We start from the raw sequence: 21,698 nt of genomic DNA, 5'->3' as shown, positions 1-21,698 counted from the left end.
AGGCTCCTGGAGATGAAGTTTCCAGCTGACCCATAGTTGATGAGAGCAAGTACTGGAAGAGATACATCAACGGCAGTAAGGATAACTTCAGTGGTAAATGGTTTCATATTGACAGACACAGAGTGAATAACACTCACCGTTGGTCGTGCAGGATGAATTGGACATGTGGTTAAAACATGTCTTCCAGCACCACAGTACAAACAGAGACCCTGGGTCGGCCTCCTCTGCCGCACAGTAAATGTGAGAGAAAAGATCTGGCTGGCGATGGAAATTTGAGGATTGCTGGCCTTCGAGGTCATCTAAACAGGGCTGCATAAGACGGGCGACACTAATGGACAACTGGATGAATCTCTCGAGGCAGATGGTGTCATATGCAGCGAGATGCAGTCGCAGCCTGGAATTCAATCCCTGCCGATAAGTGATAAGTGGTGAAAGTGAAAGTGCCATGTGAAGGCCATGTATGTTAACCCACACTCGGAATTTATGAGTGGTGAAATTGTCCAGTGTTTGTGTGATAGGACCAACTTGGTTCTATATGGTTTGGGCCCATTGGAGTGCTCACCCCGTCAGCAGGGATATAACAAAAGCAATCTTGGCTCGCTCTTGGAAAAGTGGTGCGACTGCATCTCCAGGGCCAGCGAACATTGTAGAAGAAATCCGTTGCAATCCTCCACCTAGCCTCCTGGGTTGGCCACAGAAATGAAAGCTTTAGCTTAAGTTCTGCCAGGAAGACTTAATTACTACGTCACTTATTACCTTCATTTCTATCCAATCACGTCTTTATACTTCCGTATAAAAGATCGGTACTTACACATGTTTGAGTTCGCAGATGCCGACGCGACAACAACCGCCACCCTCCCCACCACCACCAGGATGGTCCTGTCCATACCTTCCAGGGGGGTCGGCTGCGTCCCTGCCTTCGTCTTCAGGCAGGAGATGCAGATCCGCTACCCTCGGATTACGAACTATGGACGGGGCCTACACCAAAGAACTTTATAATAATGCTTGCTGGGCTGTTAATAAATGTATGCTTCATTACATCATTTTATCTCCCGAGTCTTTCTGGTAGAACTGGAGACTACTGGTGGTGAAGGAGTTGTGGTGATCGATGATGCGGAAGTGGTGCTTGTGACTGCTTGCTTGAGTGCATCCACGATATCCTGTAAAGGATCCGGGTTGCTCATCCTGAGCTTCTGCTTCTGGCTTAACCCCCTGGGGTCGGCGGTATCGCCGGCGATACCAGCTCCCTTTTTTCCTTATCAGTGCAAAAGAGATTCAAAATAGTCTGTTGATTTTGATCTTTCATACTTATGTTATACATCAATCGATCCTGTTAAGTGTGTATTTTTTTTGTGTATACTCACAATAAAAACAAACTGTTGTGCTTTTCGACAAATAAAGAAAAATAAACATGATGCATTCTGAAACGCGTCCGAAAATGAACCGTAACTCAGCGAATACTCAGTCAAACAGGAATACAGGCACACAGGCATGAAGCTTGAATTCTCTTCTTTTAAATGAAGTAATTATTATAAAAAAAACCCAAATATTCTAAGTTTATGTAATATGTATGAAAAGAGAGAGATGTCAGTCGTTCTCATCTCAGCTCATTATGTTTTAATGTGACCCCGCCCATAGAGAGCACGCGCTATTCAAACGCAAATGATCTGAGGCGATCCACGCAAACCTGTGAAACGCCCACAATCAGCTGGATAACACACACCGCGAGTTCACTTTCAGACTCATGTACTTTACGACGCTGTGAGGAATAATACTATCTTAATAACAATCCTGGAAAATTTACCTCAGAAGTGCTGGAAGTTTCATTTCGAGGAGCAACGGATCCGGCTGAGGAATAGGTCAGTTCTATATTTGCTTTGTTCTAATCGCAAGTGTCTGTACACGCAAAAAGACTGTTTAAATATGAATCGCGTTTCTGTGTGTGAATGTTGTAATTGTATAACCTTTTTAATAAAATAGCAATATATATATATATATATATATATATATATATATATATATATATATATATATATACATACAAGGATAGATGTAAACAAAATCTTAAAAGGTCAATATTTTTATTGTGTTTTATTAGTGACACATTTGGGTAGAGAATATATTCCAAAACTTTCTGAAAATACAGTATGAGAACAATTAACTGCACAATTACTAGAAATGTTTACTTTGGATATTATACAATTTGCAAGCACAATTTGTGAAAAAAACAACAACAAAAAAACAACAACTGTGTTTCCAACTGTGAACCAATTTTATACAGTGCCCTCCACAATTAATGGCACCCCTGGTAAATATGATCAAAACTGGCTGTAAAAAATAAATCTGCATCGTTTATCCTTTTGATCTTTCATTCAAAAAATTTGCAAAATTCTAACCTTTCATTTAAGTAAAATAATTGAATGTGGGGGGGAAATCACATTATGAAATAAATGTTTTTCTCCAAAACACGTTGGCCACAATTATTGGCACCCTTTTATTAAATACTTTTTGCAATCTCCTTTTGACAAGATACCAGCTCTGAGTCTTCTCCTATAATGCCTGATGAGTTTGGAGAACACCTGACAAGAGATCAGAGACCATTCCTCCATACAGAATCTCTCCAGATCCTTCGGATTCCCAGATCCATGTTTGTGCTTCTTCTCTTCAGTTCAGCCCACTCATCAGGTCAGGGGACTGGGACGGTCATGGCAGAAGCTTCATTTTGTGCTCCGGCACAAATTTTTGTGTTGATTTTGATGTTTGTTTTGGATCGTTGTCCTGATAGAAGATCCAACCACGGCCCATTATAAGATTTCTAGCAGAAGGCATCAGGTTTTGATTTTTTATCTGTTGATATTTGATAGAATCCACAATGCCATGTATCTGAATAAGAAGTCCAGGACCTCCAGCAGAAAAATATGCCCACAACATTAAAGATCCAATGGTATATTAAATTGTACACATGGGGTACTTTTTATCCTTGTGTTCACCAAACCCATCTAGTGTGTTTGCTGCCAAAAAGCTATTTTTTTAGTCTCATCTGACCACAGAACCCTGTGCTGTTTGAAGTTCCAGTCATGTCTGACAATTAAATTTGCTGGAGTTTGTTTCTGGAGGAGCGAGGAGGATTTTTCTTGAAACCCTCCCAAACAACATGTGGGGATGTAGGTTTTTTTTTTTTTTTTTTTTTTTTTTTTTTTTGGCTTTCTGGCCCCAAGACTCAACTAATCTCTGCAATTCTCCATCTGTGATCCTTGAATCTTTGGCCACTCAAACTTTTATCCTCGCCGTGCATTAAGACAATATAGACACACGTCCTCTTCCTGGCAGATTCGTAACATCTTTAGTTGATTAGAACTTCTTAATTATTGCCCTGATGGTCAAAATGGGGATTTTCAATTCTTTAGCTATTGTCTTACAGCCACTTTCTATTTTGTGATGGTCAACAATCTTTTGCTACGCATCAGAACTATATTCTGTCTTTTACTCATTGTGATGGATGATTAAGTAGATACAGCATTACTGTCTGGTTTGGTAATCTGTCTGTGCAGATGAGAACTAAACTGTTCCGGATGATTCACACTGCTTGGAAAAGTATTGGTGTTAAAGAACAGACATCATTGCAGACTATTTATGAACAGGCTACGTTAAGACAAGCTAATAAGATTGTCTGTGATCCATCCCATGTTTTGTATACAGGGTATGAGTTGCTGCCTTCTGGGAGGAGATTTAGAGATCCTTGTTACAGATGGAATAGATTTAAAAACTCATTTATTCCTGTGTATATAAAACTGCTTTTTTTCATATTGCTGTGTTATTTTTGTTGTTATGGTTCATTTTATTATTGTTTGGGTTTCTTGATTATTATGTGTTAATTGTGAGCTGACTGCAGCATGGGTGATGACTCAAGACAAATTTCCCCATGTGGGATAATAAAGTTCTTTTACGAGAGGTTCTCTCGTATTGCGTAAGTTGCTTACGCTACGGGTAAAGTTGTCTTTTCTCGAGATCTGAAGCCAAAAATTATCCATAATTTTGTATTTATTGTCAACGCAGTGTGGCAGCCAGCAGACCATAGCAGGCTGTATAAGCGTGCTCATTGGCTGTCCTGCGGCAACTGCAGCAGCCTATTGGTGAGCCCTGCGTGACGTCACGCCCAATGAGGGCGCTTCGCGCCCTTCACGCGTCACAGCCCACCAGAATGGGTGTGGCTAGCGTGTATAAAGGAAGGGCTCACAGGCTGGAAATCTGATTTTCATGTCTTCAGCGAAGCTCTACGCATCGCTGGATCTTGAGAAGCCGCCGCCGTTGAAACAAGCGACCAGCAAGCTTAGGAAAGCGTCTGAAGAAGCCGGTCGTCTTCGCCGCCTTCAGCCTTCCGTGCCTGCCGCGCTATCCGGCGTCATATCCTTACATTGCTTCTATGTGTGTGTGTGTGTGTGTTCGCCGTCGCGACACACACTCTCTAAAAGAGCGCGAGGCGTTTGTTTCAAAATGCCTTGTATTTCCACGTGCAATGTCGACCCTGCGGGCTCGGCTAGCCATTTCTAACACGGACCACGCTTCCGTCTCTCTCGTTCGGGTCGCGCCGAAATACGCCGGGGGATTCCCTTCGTGCATCGTGAGCTCACGGCCAGCTGTTCGTGAATGCACGCCGGGGGATTCCCCGTGTGCATTGTGAGCTCGCTGCCAGCTGTTCATGAATGCATGCCGGTGGATTCCCCGTGTGTATCGTGAGCTCGCGGCCAGCTGTTCGTGAATGCACGCCGGTGGAATCCCCGCGTGCATCGTGAGCTCGCGGCCAGTCTTTCTTACATTACAGAAAGCGAACCCGCAGGGCCCCGCTCAGCGACGGAGACCGCCACGGGATTTGCGCTCTCTGCCTGGCCCAAGACCATGCTGTCTCCGGGCGGTTGCGTCCACTGCGACGATATGACAATGTCGACCCTGCGGGCTCGACTAGCCTTTTCCAACACGGACCCCGCTTCCGCCTCTCTCGCTCGGGTCGCACCGAAAGCGCCGCCCACAGAGACCACCGGAATGCGATCCTGTTCGTGAATGCACGCCGGGGAATTCCGGCGTGCATCGTGAGCTCACGGCTAGCTTTTTTACGTACAGAAAGCAAACCCGCCCCTCGCGCCCTCCCGTTCATACGCCGGTGCCTACCCCGCGTGACTCACATGACGCTCTCTTATCTGCCTAAGCTAATTGAAAGTGTACGTCATTTCTCCTCCACTCTGTCAGTCCCCTTAGTAAAGGCTACTGCAGAAGTGTATCATGCAGCCAACGAGCCTGTAATACAACCCGCTCGCCTGCACGCTACCACCGTTGTCACAGTGACCCAGAGAAATCCCAAAAGGGTATAATGTCTGGTTATCCGGCTCACGCCGTAAGTGTTTAAGTGTAGAAAATGTGCCCACATCTCAGTGTTCACCCCTACACACAAGCACGACACCCCTCGTGTCTCTCACTCTCAGAGCCCACTCTCATAAGGCCGGCAAAAGCCGCTCGAGTGTTAGATGTAGGAAATGTGCCCACGACCCCATGCTCACACCTACTCACTGCCCGCTCTGTTACACGGCCACCCCCTGCCGGTCACGTCACAGATGTAAGTCTTGTGCCCGCTCACAAGCGCTCACACTTACTGACAAGCACTTTACCCCCGGCGCCGCTCTCGCGCCCCGTTCTTCGCACAATATGTTCCCCGTCCAAGCCACCGGGACATCCTGTGTAAAACGGCCAGCCATCGCTGTCTGCGAGCTGCCGTATTCAAGCACCGAGAGCGCGCGCACTCCGCCCGCACCTCCGAATCAGGTTCTCGAGCCCGCGGAACGCGACAATCGGAACCCGGAGGCCATTCTGCCCCTAGCCGTACTTGCAAAAGCATGGGAAGCTATTCCAGGTGCATAAGAATGGGTGCTGAGCACAGTAAAGCAGGGCTATTCATTGCAGTTCGCTCGCCGTCCCCCGCGCTTTCAAGCACGAACCGAGACGAGAGTGAATGGAGAAGTAGCACACCTACTTCCTGCAGAAATAGCGAAACTTCTGTGCAAAGGGGCCATAGAACCGGTACCTCCTTCTCTGAGCGAGTCAGGCTTTTACAGCCGTTTCTTCCTCGTGCCCAAGAAGGACGGAGCTCTCAGACCAATTTTAGATCTGAGATATTTGAACAAAGCTCTTATGAAAAGACCGTTCAAAATGCTCACAACCGGACAGATCCTCGGGAAGATTTGCCCGGGAGACTGGTTTATTTCCCTTGATCTGAAAGCTTACTTTCAGATTCAGATAATACCCCGTCACAGGCCATTCTTGAGATTCGCCTTCGACGGTCAGGTATATCAATACACCGTCCTGCCGTTCAGCCTGTCTTTAGCACCCCGTACATTCACGAAGTGCATGGACACGGCTCTCGCTCCCCTAAGAGGTCAGGGCATGCGAATTTTGAACTATTTGGACGATTGGCTGATTCTAGCACAGTCGGAGGAAGAACTTGTCTCTCACAGAACAGTGCTTCTCAGCCACCTGGAAAGCTTGGGTCTCACAGTCAACTGGACCAAGAGCTCATTACTGCCCAGTCAGTCAGCCTCTTTTCTGGGTTTAGAACTGGACTCTGTGGCAATGATGGCCCGGCTGTCAACACGCCATGTTCTACGCCTGGCCACGCCTTTCCAGAAGGGCAGCGCCGCACCTCTAAAAACATTTCAGAGGATGCTGGGTTGTATGGCATCAGCTGCAGCAGTGCTTCAGCTGGGTCTACTGCGTATGCGCCCGCTGCAACGCTGGTTGGACGCTCGAGTGCCTCACCAAGGCTGGGCGTCCGGCGGCATTCGAATCAGAGTGACTCAGAGCTGCGTTTAAGCACTGAGACCCTGGTTAGCGGCCGACTGGCACCAGCGGGGAGTGACAATGGGAGTCGTCTCACACCGAAAAGTTATCTCGACAGATGCCTCCAACTTAGGTTGGGGTGCTCTTTTCGAGGGCAAACCGGTCTTTGGCCTGTGGTCAGACCAGGAGAAATGCCTCCATATAAACTGTTTGGAGATGATAGCGGTCGAGAACGCTCTCAAGCGCTTCCTCCCACATATACGGGGCCACCATGTGCTAGCCCGCTCGGACAACATGTCCATGGTGTCCCACGTGAACCACCAGGGCGGTGTCAGATCCAGGAATCTCTTCAGACTGACAGAACGCCTTCTCGTGTGGGCTCATCACTCGTTGCGCTCGCTGAGAGCTGCGCACGTGCCGGGCCACATGAATGTCGGCCCAGACAGACTGTCCAGAGAAAACATTCCCCTGGGAGAATGGTCCCTGCACCCCCAGACAGTCCAGCTACTGTGGCGCCTTTTCGGCAAAGCGGAAATCGACCTTTTTGCGTCAAAAGACAACGCTCACTGCCCGAGATTCCTCTCGAAGAGCGAGGACGCGCTGGCCCAAACCTGACCCAGCCGACTGCTGTATGCTTTCCCTCCAATCTCGCTGTTACCACAGGTAATCAAGAGGATCAAGGAAATGTGCCACTCAGTGCTCCTCATAGCCCCGCGATGGGAGAACCAGATTTGGTACCCAGAGCTAGTGAGGCTGTCGCACTCAGCCCCATGGCCGATCCCGGTGAGGAAAGATCTTCTCTCTTTAGCCGGTGGATCAATTTGGCATCCCCATCCAGAGCGCTGGTCTCTGCATGCGTGGATAATCAACGGATACCCGTTGATCTGCCAGAAGGGGTCATGAACACGATTACGCAGTCTAGAGCTCCTTCTACGAGAAGACTCTACGCGTCTAAATGGTCAGTGTTCTCCAAATGGTGCGCTACTAAGAGCCTGGATCCACGCACGTGTGGGGTTTTGTGGGCGCTCTTGGACAAGCTGTTGGACAAGGGCAGGTCCCCTTCCATGCTCAAAGTGTATGTCGCGGCTATTGCAGCGTTCGCGGAGACGACGCGCAGCCGTGCGATAGGAAGGAACGAGCTTATCATCCGCTTCCTTAGAGGAGCCAGGAGGATGAACCCCCCGCGGCCACCTTCGGTTCCTATTTGGGATCTTTCTTTGGTCCTAGAGGCCCTGAAAGCTTTTCCCTTTGAGCCGTTAGAATCCGTGGATCTGAAATACCTCTCGCTCAAAACCGTTTTTCTGATAGCTCTGTCATCAGTAAAACGTGTGGGGGATCTACACGCGCTATCCGTTAGCCCCACATGTCTCGAGTTTGGGCCAAATGACTCCCAAGTCATCCTCAAACTGAGACACGGTTACGTCCCCACGGTTGGTCCAACGGGATTTCTATTCACGACATTTGTATGGCGGTTATCAGTATAAGTGATACGTACCTTCTGCCCATCTGTTCATGTGCAGACTACTCTCATGTACTGCTAGCTCTTCTGGTGAGCTGCACTAAGAGGTGAGATTCTTTATACACAGACCGGCAGAGCCGCTCTGTATTTTCCCCGCTATGCGCCTGTGCACTTGTGCTGGCCCGCGTTGCTGGCCGCCTATTCTCCACACAGCTGCGCTAGGGGTTGATACTCTCTATACATAGACCGGCGGAGCCGCTCTTTATTCTCGCTATGATGTGCTTATGTACTGTGCTGGCCCGCGCTGCTGGCCGACTTTGCCCACACGTTATACATAGACCGGCAGAGCCACTCTGTATTCCTATGAAGTGCTTATTACATGTGCTGGCCCGCGTTGCTGGCCGCCTGTTCCCGCATGTTGTGTTCCCCGGGCTTCCCCTGGGACTCATGCAGTGGATGCTCGGCGTACACGACATTGACAAGGGGTTCCCGTAGCGTAAGCAACTTACGCAATAAGACAAGAGAACCTCTCGTAAGAGAACATACTCGGTTACCTAACGTAACCTCTGTTCTCTCTAGAAGAGGGAACGAGTATTGTGTAACCTGCCGTGTCGCGCCACGAGCTTATTCGCTTCAGTCTATGAAAACCAGATTTCCAGCCTGTGAGCCCTTCCTTTATACACGCTAGCCACACCCATTCTGGCGGGCTGTGACACGTGAAGGGCGCGAAGCGCCCTCATTGGTCACCGATAGGCTGCTGCAGTTGCCGCAGGTCAGCCAATGAGCACGCTTATACAGCCTGCTATGGTCTGCTGGCTGCCGCACTGCGTTGACAATAAATACAAAATTAAGGATAATTTTTGGCTTCAGATCTCGAGAAAAGACAACTTTACCCATAGCGTAAGCAACTTACGCAATACTCGTTCCCTCTTCTAGAGAGAACAGATGTTACGTTAGGTAACCGAGTATGTTTTACCTTACCTTACCTTACCTTACCTGTTGCATCGTTGTTTACTTGATCTTTTGTTCACTCAGATCTATAATTGTGGGAACAGATTTCAGATATAATCTGACACAAAGTTGTATAACTCAACTAGTTTTACTAGAACTTAGTGCTGAATTTGACACTGTAGATCATACAAAATCTTGTGAACGTTTGTGAATCATATCTGTCAGATCACCACCACATTGTATTTAGATGAGCTATTTGACTTAACACATGAAAAATGTATGGTGTGCCTCATACAGTAGATCAATCTTTGGCCTTTGGGTGTTCCTTGAACACAATTTTTTTTAGATGATTTTTAGGAAACAAGGTGTTACTTTTTTTTGTTGGTGAGGATCTGCTCTGTATTCCAAACCACATGAAATTTAAGTTTTTTATGTCGGTGGACTACATTCAGTTTTAACAAAGGGTACTACTAGTCATTTGACCAGGAGCTTTGATAAGTATGCTATCCAAGTAAAGTGTCTGTATTTATATGGTTCCACTGTTAAGACATGTTATTCTGCAAAAGAGCGGAGTAGCTTTTCATTTGAAATCCTAATATTAGCACAGGATGTATTAAAAAAATATACAGTAATTGATTATTCTTTTTCTTCTCTTAATTTGTTTTGCATCATGAGAACTTTGTTTGTCCATTACTCATGCAGATATTTATGGCATAATGATTTTCAAGACACAATGTTTAGTGTTCTCGTGAAATAGTTTTATTATTAGACACACTGGAATGCTAGTACCAAGAGTCCATGATACGCCTCATGCTCATGAATCTCATGCCACCCATATTGCTGAAGCTCCTGTACTCTCCAGGCCTGAAGTAGGACATCCTGCCTCTGTAGTGGGGCTGCTCATACATGAGCCAGTGGCCGTCCATCACATGACAGGACTGGCAGTGAGACATGCGGTAACGGTCCATGATGTTGTCACAGTCATCCATCATCTCGTACATCTGACCCATGAAGTTATCCCTCTCGTAGATCCTCATTCTGTAGGATCCCCTGTGCTGTAATGGAAGAGAAGTCCATTATTTTCAAGTTTGTCAGGCAGAATTAACATAAAATGTAAATATCTATCAAGAATTAGGTCTGTCTCAAATCACCATTCTTATAGGATCCTCTGTTCTTTTCAAACATTTTTCTCTAACCCCCAAAAACTACAATTAGTTATCTGATTTATGCTTCTAAATAAATATGAATTAAAATATTTTATTTATTACAAATACTTCAATGTGGAGCTCACCATGGGGATCATACGGCAGGACCTGATACAGTTGCTCATTCCAAACATAGACATGTAATCAGCGTACTCGCCCCTTTTAAAGAAATACTGATTTCCCATGTAGTTGGGATGATCATACATCATCCAGCATCCGCTGTGCACTCTACAAGAGTGACAGCGACTCATGTAGGAGTGCATGTCAGCACAGTCGCCCATACAGTCGTAAGAGCGACCCTGGAAGTTCCTGTCCTCAAAAAAGGTGACCTGAAAAATAAAAGTTTTAGTGATTTAAAGTGAAATATACCAAATAAAACGCATACGAAGTTAAAATATGTGTAAATGGCAGCTGGAACAAGGTTTACCTTCATGGTTGTGCTGTCTGATCCTCAGTAGGAAAGGAAAAGCTGAAGCTGATTCTGGTTGTTGACTGACTGCTGTCACCTGTGCTTTTATACTAGACCAAGACTAAAGACTACACAGCACCTATTGTTAGTCAATTCCTGACTGTGCAAGTTGGAATAGAGGCCATTCTAGCTAAATCTTGGTATGTAGATCATAATGTTCACATTTTGTTAGGACAAATGATCATAATTTTCTAACATTTACATTAGTCAAAAAGAATGTGAATCTGTAAAACACTTACGTTAATCTAGGTTAATCTTTGCATATATTAATATTTTATTTAAATTGAATAAATTAAGTTATATAAATGTATGTTAAGGGATCATTAACAAACATTAACTATAGTTTATTTAATGAACAATAGTATGGTGTATTCATAAATTAGCAGTAATATAGTGAATGCTGAAAATATATTTTGTGATAACACATATTTCTCTTAACAAATCGAATATAATTGTAATGTTATTGTCATTCTTAAAATAAACATGTAAAGTTTTACTGATATACTTAGTAGACAGAATGTGACACAATCATTGGATCTGAGATATGTATAAATGTATGTTAGCGACCAAATATTTTAACTTTTGATTTAAATTCTAGCAAAAATAAATAAATAATAATAATTGTATTGAATAAATTAAATATTCACTAAGTTATCTCCAAAGCTCTCTCTGTTGTAGTTTATTAGACTATTATGCTGCCTCAGAAGCCTGTATGAAATCAGTTTTAGCTGTTTGTGCAATGTGAAGTTGTGAAGTTTAGCTGCGTAGCATGTGAAGTTATTGCCTGATTGGGCAACTAAGATGAAAATCACCAGAGGCCCCACAATAAGATAGTATCACAGTTTTTAAGCCACAATAAGATATTATTGCGATTTTTAAATGTTTTGCGATATGCTGAATATTGCAATATAATATATTGTGGTATATTGCGACTCCACATATGTATTTAAGATACGGTTCTCAGTCTGTTAATTTAACATCTTATCCATCTCCTTTACTTGTCCACTGAGTTCCTTCCTGGTATTTTACATATTTTTTAATAGAAATAAATTTTCAGCCCCACTTCATATCAAGATTCTTTGACTATGGACTAACATTTAAATTAATCATTTGATACAGTGCACTTCTTGTGTACTTGCAATTTTATATATATATGCCTGATATCATATCAATTTTATATATATGCCTTAATTATGTCCAAAACAATAAAGTTGATTAAGTTCAATTATTCTAAAATGTATATTTTTACATTCAACCAAAACAAATAATCCAGTTTCATTATGAGTTTATTCAATGAATACATTCACTTTTTCTTTTTTACAATTTTGTTTACATTTTTACAAACATTTAGAACATGAACAAAATATTTAATCTGTAAAGACTGCCTTCACTTTTCAAGAAAAAATGTTGTTAATTAAATAATAATTAAAAAAAGCAAAAAATTAAAAGCATGTTGCTGTTATGAGGATGAAGGATGAACCCAATAGCAGAGGATATGCAGACACTCAAGGTTTATTTCGACACAAAACAGAAAACAAAACCCACGAGGGGGCAAAACAGGACTGGGGAAGAGAACAACTAGACTAAGACCAAAAAGATAAATAAAGACTAGACTCAGACTTGACAATGACTAAAAAGAAACAAACTCACTAATAGCATTCACAGGATTCAGACGAGGTATCACAGAGTAGTCACAGAGAATAACACGCAATGTTAGACAATGTACCAACACAGGACAGAAAACATGAGGGGATTAAATAGGGAGCAAACTAATCAGGAACACAGGTGAAAGCAACGATCTAATGATTACAAGATGAGATAACAAGGGGGCGGGGTGAGGTGACAAGACAACGCAAGCACACAGCCCAAACAAATGGCCATGTGCTTACACATAAAACATGGGTCTGTCATGATCCTGCCTCAAGACCAGGGAAAATCAAAGACTAGAAGGCAGAATCATGACAGTTGCCTTTAAGTGAAAAGTATTTATCAAATACTTATAAATGTGTTCTGCAAAAAAAGCAGAAAACAATTTATCAGTTGTTAAAAACAAGACTATTATTTAAAGGAATGTAACATGGTTGATATTGAAACAAATGTACTGTAACAGCCAACAGTGCAACGTTATGGAAAAAGCAGAAATGGTCCTGACCTCAGATTACAGGAGTTTATTTTTCAGGCATAAATATAAGACCAAGCATCAAAGAACACACATTTGCACATTGTTCAGGTTTTCCTGTAGATGCCTTAAAAATGCCTTAAGAGGTTAGGGCTTCATCATGTTCAACATCCTAAAAAAAAAGTCAAATACAAAAAGAAACAATTAAAGGAGAATTTTATTTATTTCTAAATTATAACAACTTTTGATCTAAAAAACATACTAACATTATAAGGGCACCCCAGGAAAAAATCTACAATAATAAAATAATCCATGCAATGGGACCTTTAACTTAAGTGAGTTGTGTAAATTTGAGAAATTACTTTTTCTAATTCTGTCAACACAGCTGTTTTAGTTTTAACGGACAAACATAAGAGCATTATTTAATTTGAACATAGTTATATTCTTTGGACCAACAACAGCCATATTTAATTTTTTTGAGTGCACCCTTAAACCTAACCATACCACAAAACCTGTCCCTAACCTTTCATCCCACCACAATAGGAGCAAAATTGTTTTGCAATACAACATGAACACAGTAAGTACATTGTAACTAACAATTTTTTTTTTTTTTTTTTTTTTTTGATGAAAGTACATAGTACAGTAGTTAAAGATACCTAATATAAAGTGTGACCCAGTTGTCAAATAAAAATGTTTGCACATTTCAATGTTTGACTCTCAATTCAGTGTATTTCTTTTTACATTACGTATTGTTTTAAGCAGTTTTACAAAGAACAACAAACTTACTAGCACCCTAATGAACAAGTTAAAGGTTACACTATACTTTATACTTTTCAGTTATGAAATATAATTATGTGTTGAATCATATTTTAATTGTTGTTTTAGGAAGATACATGGTTGCCATTAACCATGTATCCATGTGGGGTGCATCCATTTTTATTTATAAGGCGAGAATGTCATGATCAGTTCTACTTGTTGATTAAAGTTAAAATTTCAAAAATTAGTCACTTCAGTTAACATGAAAGAATAAAGGAGCACAGAAAAGTGGGAAAATAGCGTAAGCCAATCAGTCTTGACTGGTTGTTGATTTATAGACTACATTGTAACCAGAAATAAGTATATAAATGGCTGCTATTTTGCATAAGTTTATTTGTAATTGCCAGAAAGAAAGAAGAAAGAAAGAAAGAAAGAAAGAAAGAAAGAAAGAAAGAAAGAAAGGGCAGAGATGAGGTTAGGAATGAAAAGTCAGTAGGCCTACAGTATGTAGTTTCTTCATTCACTGTGACCTATACCTGCACTGGATGACCAATTTCACATGTATTTTGTATATTTTCAAAATACAGAATACTGTATTTGTATAAAATACATTTTTTCACACAATATTTTGTATTTGTATTTAAATAGATTTCCATGTATTTATGCCCATCTCTGACCAGGGGGCAGGATGAGAAAAAGACACGTAACGTGCGGTGAGAGGAGCTACAAAGTCCAGGCTGAGAGAGAGAGCACGGTTGTAGTGTTCCATCATGCCATCAACTGTTTGGTAGGGGTGGTGGGTGGCGAGGTGGGTCGCTAGGGAGTCAGATAGCGTGGAAGTACCCACCCGTTTGATGTTCCTGAACGTGATGGGCCATTTGGTGCACAGCTTTGGGAGAGGTACAGGGACCAAGAATAGGATGGCATAGTGGTCAGGGGGCAGTAGATTAGGACATCCTGTAGCTGCGTGGACCCAGTCAACATGAAGTGAACACACTCAAAGGAGGTAGTATTCATTGGGATCTCTTTGACCAGGATATCAGCACAATGGATAACAGCAAGTCTGCCACCACGGCCAAGGCTGCAAGGCTTCTGGATATAGCCATAACCTGGGGGAGTGGCATGGTTGAGAGTTATGAACTCTTGCTGGTTCTGCCATGTCTCAGCAAGACATAAAAAATCCAGTTATTTTTCCAAGATGAGGTCATGGATAAGGAGGGCTTTGTTATTTAATGAACGAATGTTAAGCAGCATGAATGATGGTTAGTGCGTTGTCAGGGTTGACAGTGTTGTCCACACAGACCAAGGATCGCAGATTTGCATGTGATGGTCGGTAAGTCGCTGTACTTCAGTAGCAGGTGTCGTCTGATGGGTTGATGGTGTAGAAAAGTTTGCACCAGTAAGCAGCGTTAGACAGTCTTGACAAATACAGCAGAACCGAGCAAAACAGCAATTATGATCCCGACACTGATGTCTGGGGTGACCAATGTGTTTAGGCTGGTTGTAGAGCATAAAATCCATGAAAATGTTGGTTAGATCGGAGATGAGAAGCGGCGACAAACACGCCAGCATCCTCTCAGCCCCCGGAAATGTCTTACGATAATCTTTTATCAGGCTATGAGAGCTTAAGTAGATACAGCATTAATGTCTGGTTTGGTAATCTGTCTGTGCAGATGAGAACTAAACTGTTCCGGATGATTCACACTGCTTGGAAAAGTATTGGTGTTAAAGAACAGACATCATTGCAGACTATTTATGAACAGGCTACGTTAAGACAAGCTAATAAGATTGTCTGTGATCCATCCCATGTTTTGTATACAGGGTATGAGTTGCTGCCTTCTGGGAGGAAATTTAGAGATCCTTGTTACAGATGGAATAGATTTAAAAACTCATTTATTCCTGTGTCTATAAAACTGCTTTTTTTTCATATTGCTGTGTTATTTTTGTTGTTATGGTTCGTTTTATTATTGTTTGAGTTTCTTGATTATTATGTGTTAATTGTGAGCTGACTGCAGCATGGGTGATGGCCCAAGACAAATTTCCCCATGTGGGATAATAAAGTTTTACCTTACCTTACCTCTGTCACATTCACTGTCTGTCATCGTCCTGTCTGCACTACAGTTCCCAGAATCCTACTTGTTTCCACACCTGAACTCACTCCCTTCATTACCCACCTGTTCATCATCATTATCTGCATCACCTGTCTTGTGTTCATCTGTGTGTGTATTTAAGTTCCTGGTTTTCACTCTTCACTTGTTGGTCAATGTTTAATGTTAGGTTTATCCTTGTTCTGAGCGCACGCTCCCTTTTTGTTTGTATTTGTTTATATTTAGAATTAAAATCTTGGAATTCATCATCTTCGTGTTCGTCTCCTACTTCATCCACCCAGAAGCCTGACAGATTGACCGACCAAAAGACAAGATGGACGAACACCTCAATTTCATCCTTGTGGCCCAGGAGAACCACGACATCCTGGATTTCTCCCGGAAGTTTTTTCAGCTCGCCCTCACAAGTTCTTTGGAGGATGAAACCCTCAGCACACTATTCCTGATCGGGGCTACTTTCCATCGTCCCCTCAACCTCCCAGACATCACTGGACTTTCCTGGAAAGAGACGGTAATCCGGTGTCTGGAGTGTTGCGCCCCGGTCAGGAATGTCACCCAACCCTGCACTTCACGCCAGTCCAGCCGAGCCTGCACTTCACGCCAGTCCAGCCGAGCCCGCACTTCACGTCAGAGCTGCCGAGACCAAGGCAGTATGCGTCGTGCCCGCCGCCCCTGAGACAGTGAGCTTCATGCCCGCCGAGCTAAAGACTGACAGCATCATGCCCGCCGAGCTAAAGACTGACAGCGTCATGCCCGCAGAGATTTTGTTTTCTTTTATTCCGCCGAGCTTGAAGCTCTCTTCACCGCTGGTCCCACCCAGCTCAGAGCACTCTTCGCCGCTGGTTCCGCCCAGCTCAGAGCCGCCTTCGCCGCTGGTCCTGCCCAGCTCAGAGCCGCCTTCGCCGCTGGTCCTGCCCAGCTCAGAGCCGCCTTCGCCGCTGGTCCTGCCCAGCTCAGAGCCCTCTTCGCCGCTGGTCCTGCCCAGCTCAGAGCCCTCTTCGCCGCTGGTCCTGCCCAGCTCAGAGCCCTCTTCGCCGCTGGTCCTGCCCAGCTCAGAGCCCTCTTCGCCGCTGGTCCTGCCCAGCTCAGAGCCCTCTTCGCCGCTGGTCCTGCCCAGCTCAGAGCCCTCTTCGCCGCTGGTCCCGCCCAGCTCAGAGCCCTCTTCGCCGTTGGTCCCGCCCAGCTCAGAGCCCTCTTCGCCGCTGGTCCCGCCCAGCTCAGAGCCCTCTTCGCCGCTGGTCCCGCCCAGCTCAGAGCCCTCTTCGCCGCTGGTCCCGCCCAGCCCAGAGCCCTCTTCGCCGCTGGTCCCGTCCAGCCCAGAGCCTTCTTCGCCGCTGGTCCCGTCCAGCCCAGAGCCTTCTTCACCGCTGGTCCCGTCCAGCCCAGAGGCTTCACCGCTGGTCCCGTCCAGCCCAGAGGCTTCACCGCTGGTCCCGTCCAGCCCAGAGGCTTCACCGCTGGTCCCGTCCAGCCCAGAGGCTTCACCGCTGGTCCCGTCCAGCCCAGAGGCTTCACCGCTGGTCCCGTCCAGCCCAGAGGCTTCACCGCTGGTCCCGTCCAGCCCAGAGGCTTCACCGCTGGTCCCGTCCAGCCCAGAGGCTTCACCGCTGGTCCCGTCCAGCCCAGAGGCTTCACCGCTGGTCCCGTCCAGCCCAGAGCCTTCACCGCTGGTCCCGTCCAGCATAGAGCCTTCACCGCTGGTCCCGTCCAGCATAGAGCCCTCGTCGCTGGATCTGCCCAGCACCGAGCCCTCGTCGCTGGATCTGCCCAGCACCGAGCCCTCGTCGCTGGATCTGCCCAGCACCGAGCCCTCGTCGCTGCCCAGCACCGAGCCCTCTCTGGTACCCGGGACTTTTCCCAAGTATTTTTTTTGGGGGGGGGCCATAGGGCTCCGTCCTGGCCACTCGAGGGGCCATGGCCACCTGAGGGGTCCTCACCACCATGGCCACCTGAAGGGTCTTCACCGCCGTGGTCACATGAAGGGTCCTCTCCGCCATGGCCACCCGAAGGGTCCGCACCGCCATGGCCACCCGAAGGGTCCGCACCGCCATGGCCACCCGAAGGGTCCGCACCGCCATGGCCACCCGAAGGGTCCGCACCGCCATGGCCACCCGAAGGGTCCGCACCGCCATGGCCACCCGAAGGGTCCGCACCGCCATGGCCACCCGAAGGGTCCTCACTGCCGTGGTCGCCTGAGGGGACATCACCGCCCTGGCCACCCGAAGGGTCCTCACCGCCGTGGCCGCCCGAGGGGTCGTCTCCGTCCTGGCCACGCCCACAGCCTGCTCCACCGTGACCACACCCACAGTCTGCTCCGCCCTGGAGGCTTCCTGCCTTGTCTCCCTTGCCTTGTCTTCCCCGTCAGCCTCTAGGGCGCCCACCCTCCCACCCCTTTGGTCTTTCTACGGCGCGAGGACGCGCCTACCGGGAGGGGGGAGTAATGTCACATTCACTGTCTGTCATCGTCCTGTCTGCACTACAGTTCCCAGAATCCTACTTGTTTCCACACCTGAACTCACTCCCTTCATTACCAGCCCGTTCTCATACCCAAGACGTCACTTTCAACCATGCTTCAATATCTGACGCTCAAAGCACCCTTTAGCGTCCATATGAGACGCATAACCCTACCACAGACCTAAACCTACCCAACCGAAGCGTCTCATATTGACGCTAAGGGTGCTTTGTGCGTCGGATATTGACGCTTTCGAAAGCGTCAGTTACATGACGCCTAAACCTACCCATAACCGAAGCGTCACATATGGACGCTAAAGGGTGCTTTGAGCGTCAGATATTGAAGCATGGTTGAAAGTGACAAAAAGTGACGTCTTGGGTATGAGAATGTGTTGTCATTACCCACCTGTTCATCATCATTATCTGCATCACCTGTCTTGTGTTCATCTGTGTGTATTTAAGTTCCTGGTTTTCACTCTTCACTTGTCGGTCAATGTTTAATGTTAGGTTTATCCTTGTTCTGAGCGCACGCTCCCTTTTTGTTTGTATTTGTTTATATTTAGAATTAAAATCTTGGAATTCATCATCTTCGTGTTCGTCTCCTACTTCATCCACCCAGAAGCCTGACAACCTCACCTTACCTTACCTGTTGCATCGTTGTTTACTTGATCTCTCAGATCTATAATTGTGGGAACAGATTTCAGATATAATCTGACACAAAGTTGTATAACTCAACTAGAACTTAGTGCTGAATTTGACACTGTAGATCATAACATTTCTTTGGACAAGGTTGACAATCTTGTCGATGTTTGTGAATCATATCTGTCAGATCACCACCACATTAAAGATATAGTGGAGGATTTTTTACTTCCGGGTGTATCACCTATATTATTGGTCCTCCTAATTGTCAATCATTCTGGTGAATCAATCAAACTTGTTCAAAAAGTGGAGAAGGCGGGTCTTATCTAAAATTCGGAAAGATCCTCCACTATACCTTTGAATTAGCTATTTGACTTAACACATGAAAAATGTATGGTGTGCCTCATACAGTGATACAGATCACCACCACATTGTATTTAAATGAGCTATTTGACTTAACTCATGAAAAATGTATGGTGTGCCTCGTACAGTAGGGCACACCATCAATCTTTGGCCTTTGGGTGTTCCTTGAACACTTTCTTTTTTAGATGATTTTTAGGAAACAAGGTATTAGATTTTTTTGTTGTTGAGGATCTGCTCTGTATTCCAAACCACATGAAATTTCAGTTTTTTATGTCGGTGGACTACATTCAGTTCTAACAAAGGGTACTACTAGTCATTTGACCAGGAGCTTTGATAAGTGTGCTATCCAAGTAAAGTGTCTGTATCTATATGGTTCCACTGTTAAGACATGTTATTCTGCGAAAGAGCTGAGTAGCTTTTCATTTGAAATCCTAATATTAGCACAGGATGTATTAAAAAAAAATACAGTAATTGATTATTCTTTTTCTTCTCTTAATTTGTTTTGCATCATGAGAACTTTGTTTGTTTGTCCATTACTCATGCAGATATTTATGGCATAATGATTTTCAAGACACAATGTTTAGTGTTCTCGTGAAATAGTTTTATTATTAGACACACTGGAATGCTAGTACCAAGAGTCCATGATACGCCTCATGCTCATGAATCTCATGCCACCCATATTGCTGAAGCTCCTGTACTCTCCAGGCCTGAAGTAGGACATCCTGCCTCTGTAGTGGGGCTGCTCATACATGAGCCAGTGGCCGTCCATCACATGACAGGACTGGCAGTGAGACATGCGGTAACGGTCCATGATGTTGTCACAGTCATCCATCATCTCGTACATCTGACCCATGAAGTTCTCCCTCTCGTAAATCCTCATTCTGTAGGATCCCCTGTGCTGTAGTGGAAGAGAAGTCCATTATTTTCAAGTTTGTCAGGCAGAATTAACATAAAATGTAAATATCTATCAAGATAGGTCTGTCTCAAATCACCATTCTTATAGGATCCTCTGTTCTTTTCAAACATTTTTCTCTAACCCCCAAAAAACTAGAATTAGTTCTCTGATTTATGCTTCTAAATAAATATGAATTAAAATATTTTATTTATTACAAATACTTCAATGTGGAGCTCACCATGGGGATCATACGGCAGGACCTGATGCAGTTGCTCATTCCAAACATAGACATGTAATCAGCGTACTCGCCCCTTTTAAAGAAATATCCATTTCCCATGTAGTTGGGATGATCATACATCATCCAGCATCCGCTCTCCACTCTGCAAGAGTGACAGCGGTTCAGGTAGGAGGAGAAGTCACCACTGTCGCCCATACAGTCGTAAGAGCGACCCTGGAAGTTCCTGTCCTCAAAAAAGGTGACCTGAAAAATAAAAGTTTTAGTGATTTAAAGTGAAATATACCAAATTAAACACATACGAAGTTAAAATATGTGTAAATGGCAGCTGGAACAAGGTTTACCTTCATGGTTGTGCTGTCTGATCCTCAGTAGGAAAGGAAAAGCTGAAGCTGATTCTGGTTGTTGACTGACTGCTGTCACCTGTGCTTTTATACTAGACCAAGACTAAAGACTACACAGCACCTATTGTTAGTCAATTCCTGACTGTGCAAGTTGGAATAGAGGCCATTCTAGCTAAATCTTGGTATGTAGATCATAGTGTTCACATTTTGTTAGGACAAATGATCATAATTTTCTAACATTTACATTAGTCAAAAATAATGTGAATCTGTAAAACACTTAAGTTAATCTAGGTTAATGTTAATCTCTATATATTAATATTTTAATTAAATTGAATAAATTAAGTTATATACATTTATGTTAAGGGGTTATCAACAAACATTAACAATAGTTTATTTAATGAACAATAGTATGGTGTATTCATAAATTAGCGGTAATGTAGTGAATGCTGAAAAAAATATTTTGTGATAACACTATCATGTATTGTAATGTTACTATTATTCTTAAAATAAACATGTAAAGTTTTACTGAAATACTTAGTAGACAGAATGTGACACAATCATTGGATCTGAGATATGTATAAATGTATGTTAGTGAATGTATGTTAGTGTATAAATGTATGTTAGTGTATGTTAGTAAATATTTTAACTTTTAATTTAAATTCCAGCAAAAAAAATAGTGTTGAAGATATTAAATATTCACTATTATGCTGCCTCAGAACCCTGTGTGAAATCAGTTTTAGCTGTGTGTGCAAACGCAGCATGTGAAGTTATTACCTGGGGTGCGTTTCCCGAATAACACCGTAACTCGCTGCTTAACTACCATAGTATGATGCATCGTTGATGAAATCAACTAGTCACGACTGTTTCCCGAAACCGTATTGT

General features: G+C 44.3%; 2 protein-coding genes across 2 annotated transcripts; both read right to left on the bottom strand.

The window, feature by feature from the left end:
* Window positions 1-10,017: 10,017 nt before the first annotated feature.
* On the bottom strand, window positions 10,018-10,915 carry LOC307164039 (gamma-crystallin M2; the record flags this gene model as incomplete). The annotated part of the gene is made up of 3 exons (XM_079880436.1): window positions 10,868-10,915; window positions 10,527-10,769; window positions 10,018-10,290 (listed from the first exon to the last, which is right to left on the bottom strand). The coding sequence occupies exons 1-3, from the start codon at window positions 10,871-10,873 to the stop codon at window positions 10,018-10,020; spliced, it is 522 nt and encodes a 173-aa protein (XP_079736562.1). The 5' UTR covers window positions 10,874-10,915.
* A 9,052-nt stretch (window positions 10,916-19,967) lies between these two features.
* Window positions 19,968-20,685, bottom strand: LOC307164048 (gamma-crystallin M2-like; the record flags this gene model as incomplete). Its single annotated transcript, XM_079880444.1, has 2 exons — window positions 20,476-20,685; window positions 19,968-20,240 (listed from the first exon to the last, which is right to left on the bottom strand). The coding sequence occupies exons 1-2, from the start codon at window positions 20,668-20,670 to the stop codon at window positions 19,968-19,970; spliced, it is 468 nt and encodes a 155-aa protein (XP_079736570.1). The 5' UTR covers window positions 20,671-20,685.
* Window positions 20,686-21,698: the final 1,013 nt, after the last annotated feature.

This window comes from Squalius cephalus (assembly GCF_949319135.1).
Source record: "Squalius cephalus genome assembly, chromosome: 9".
NCBI lineage: Eukaryota > Metazoa > Chordata > Actinopteri > Cypriniformes > Leuciscidae > Squalius > Squalius cephalus.
Note: the sequence above shows the minus strand (reverse complement) of the source record. Positions and strands in the feature narration are given on the sequence as shown.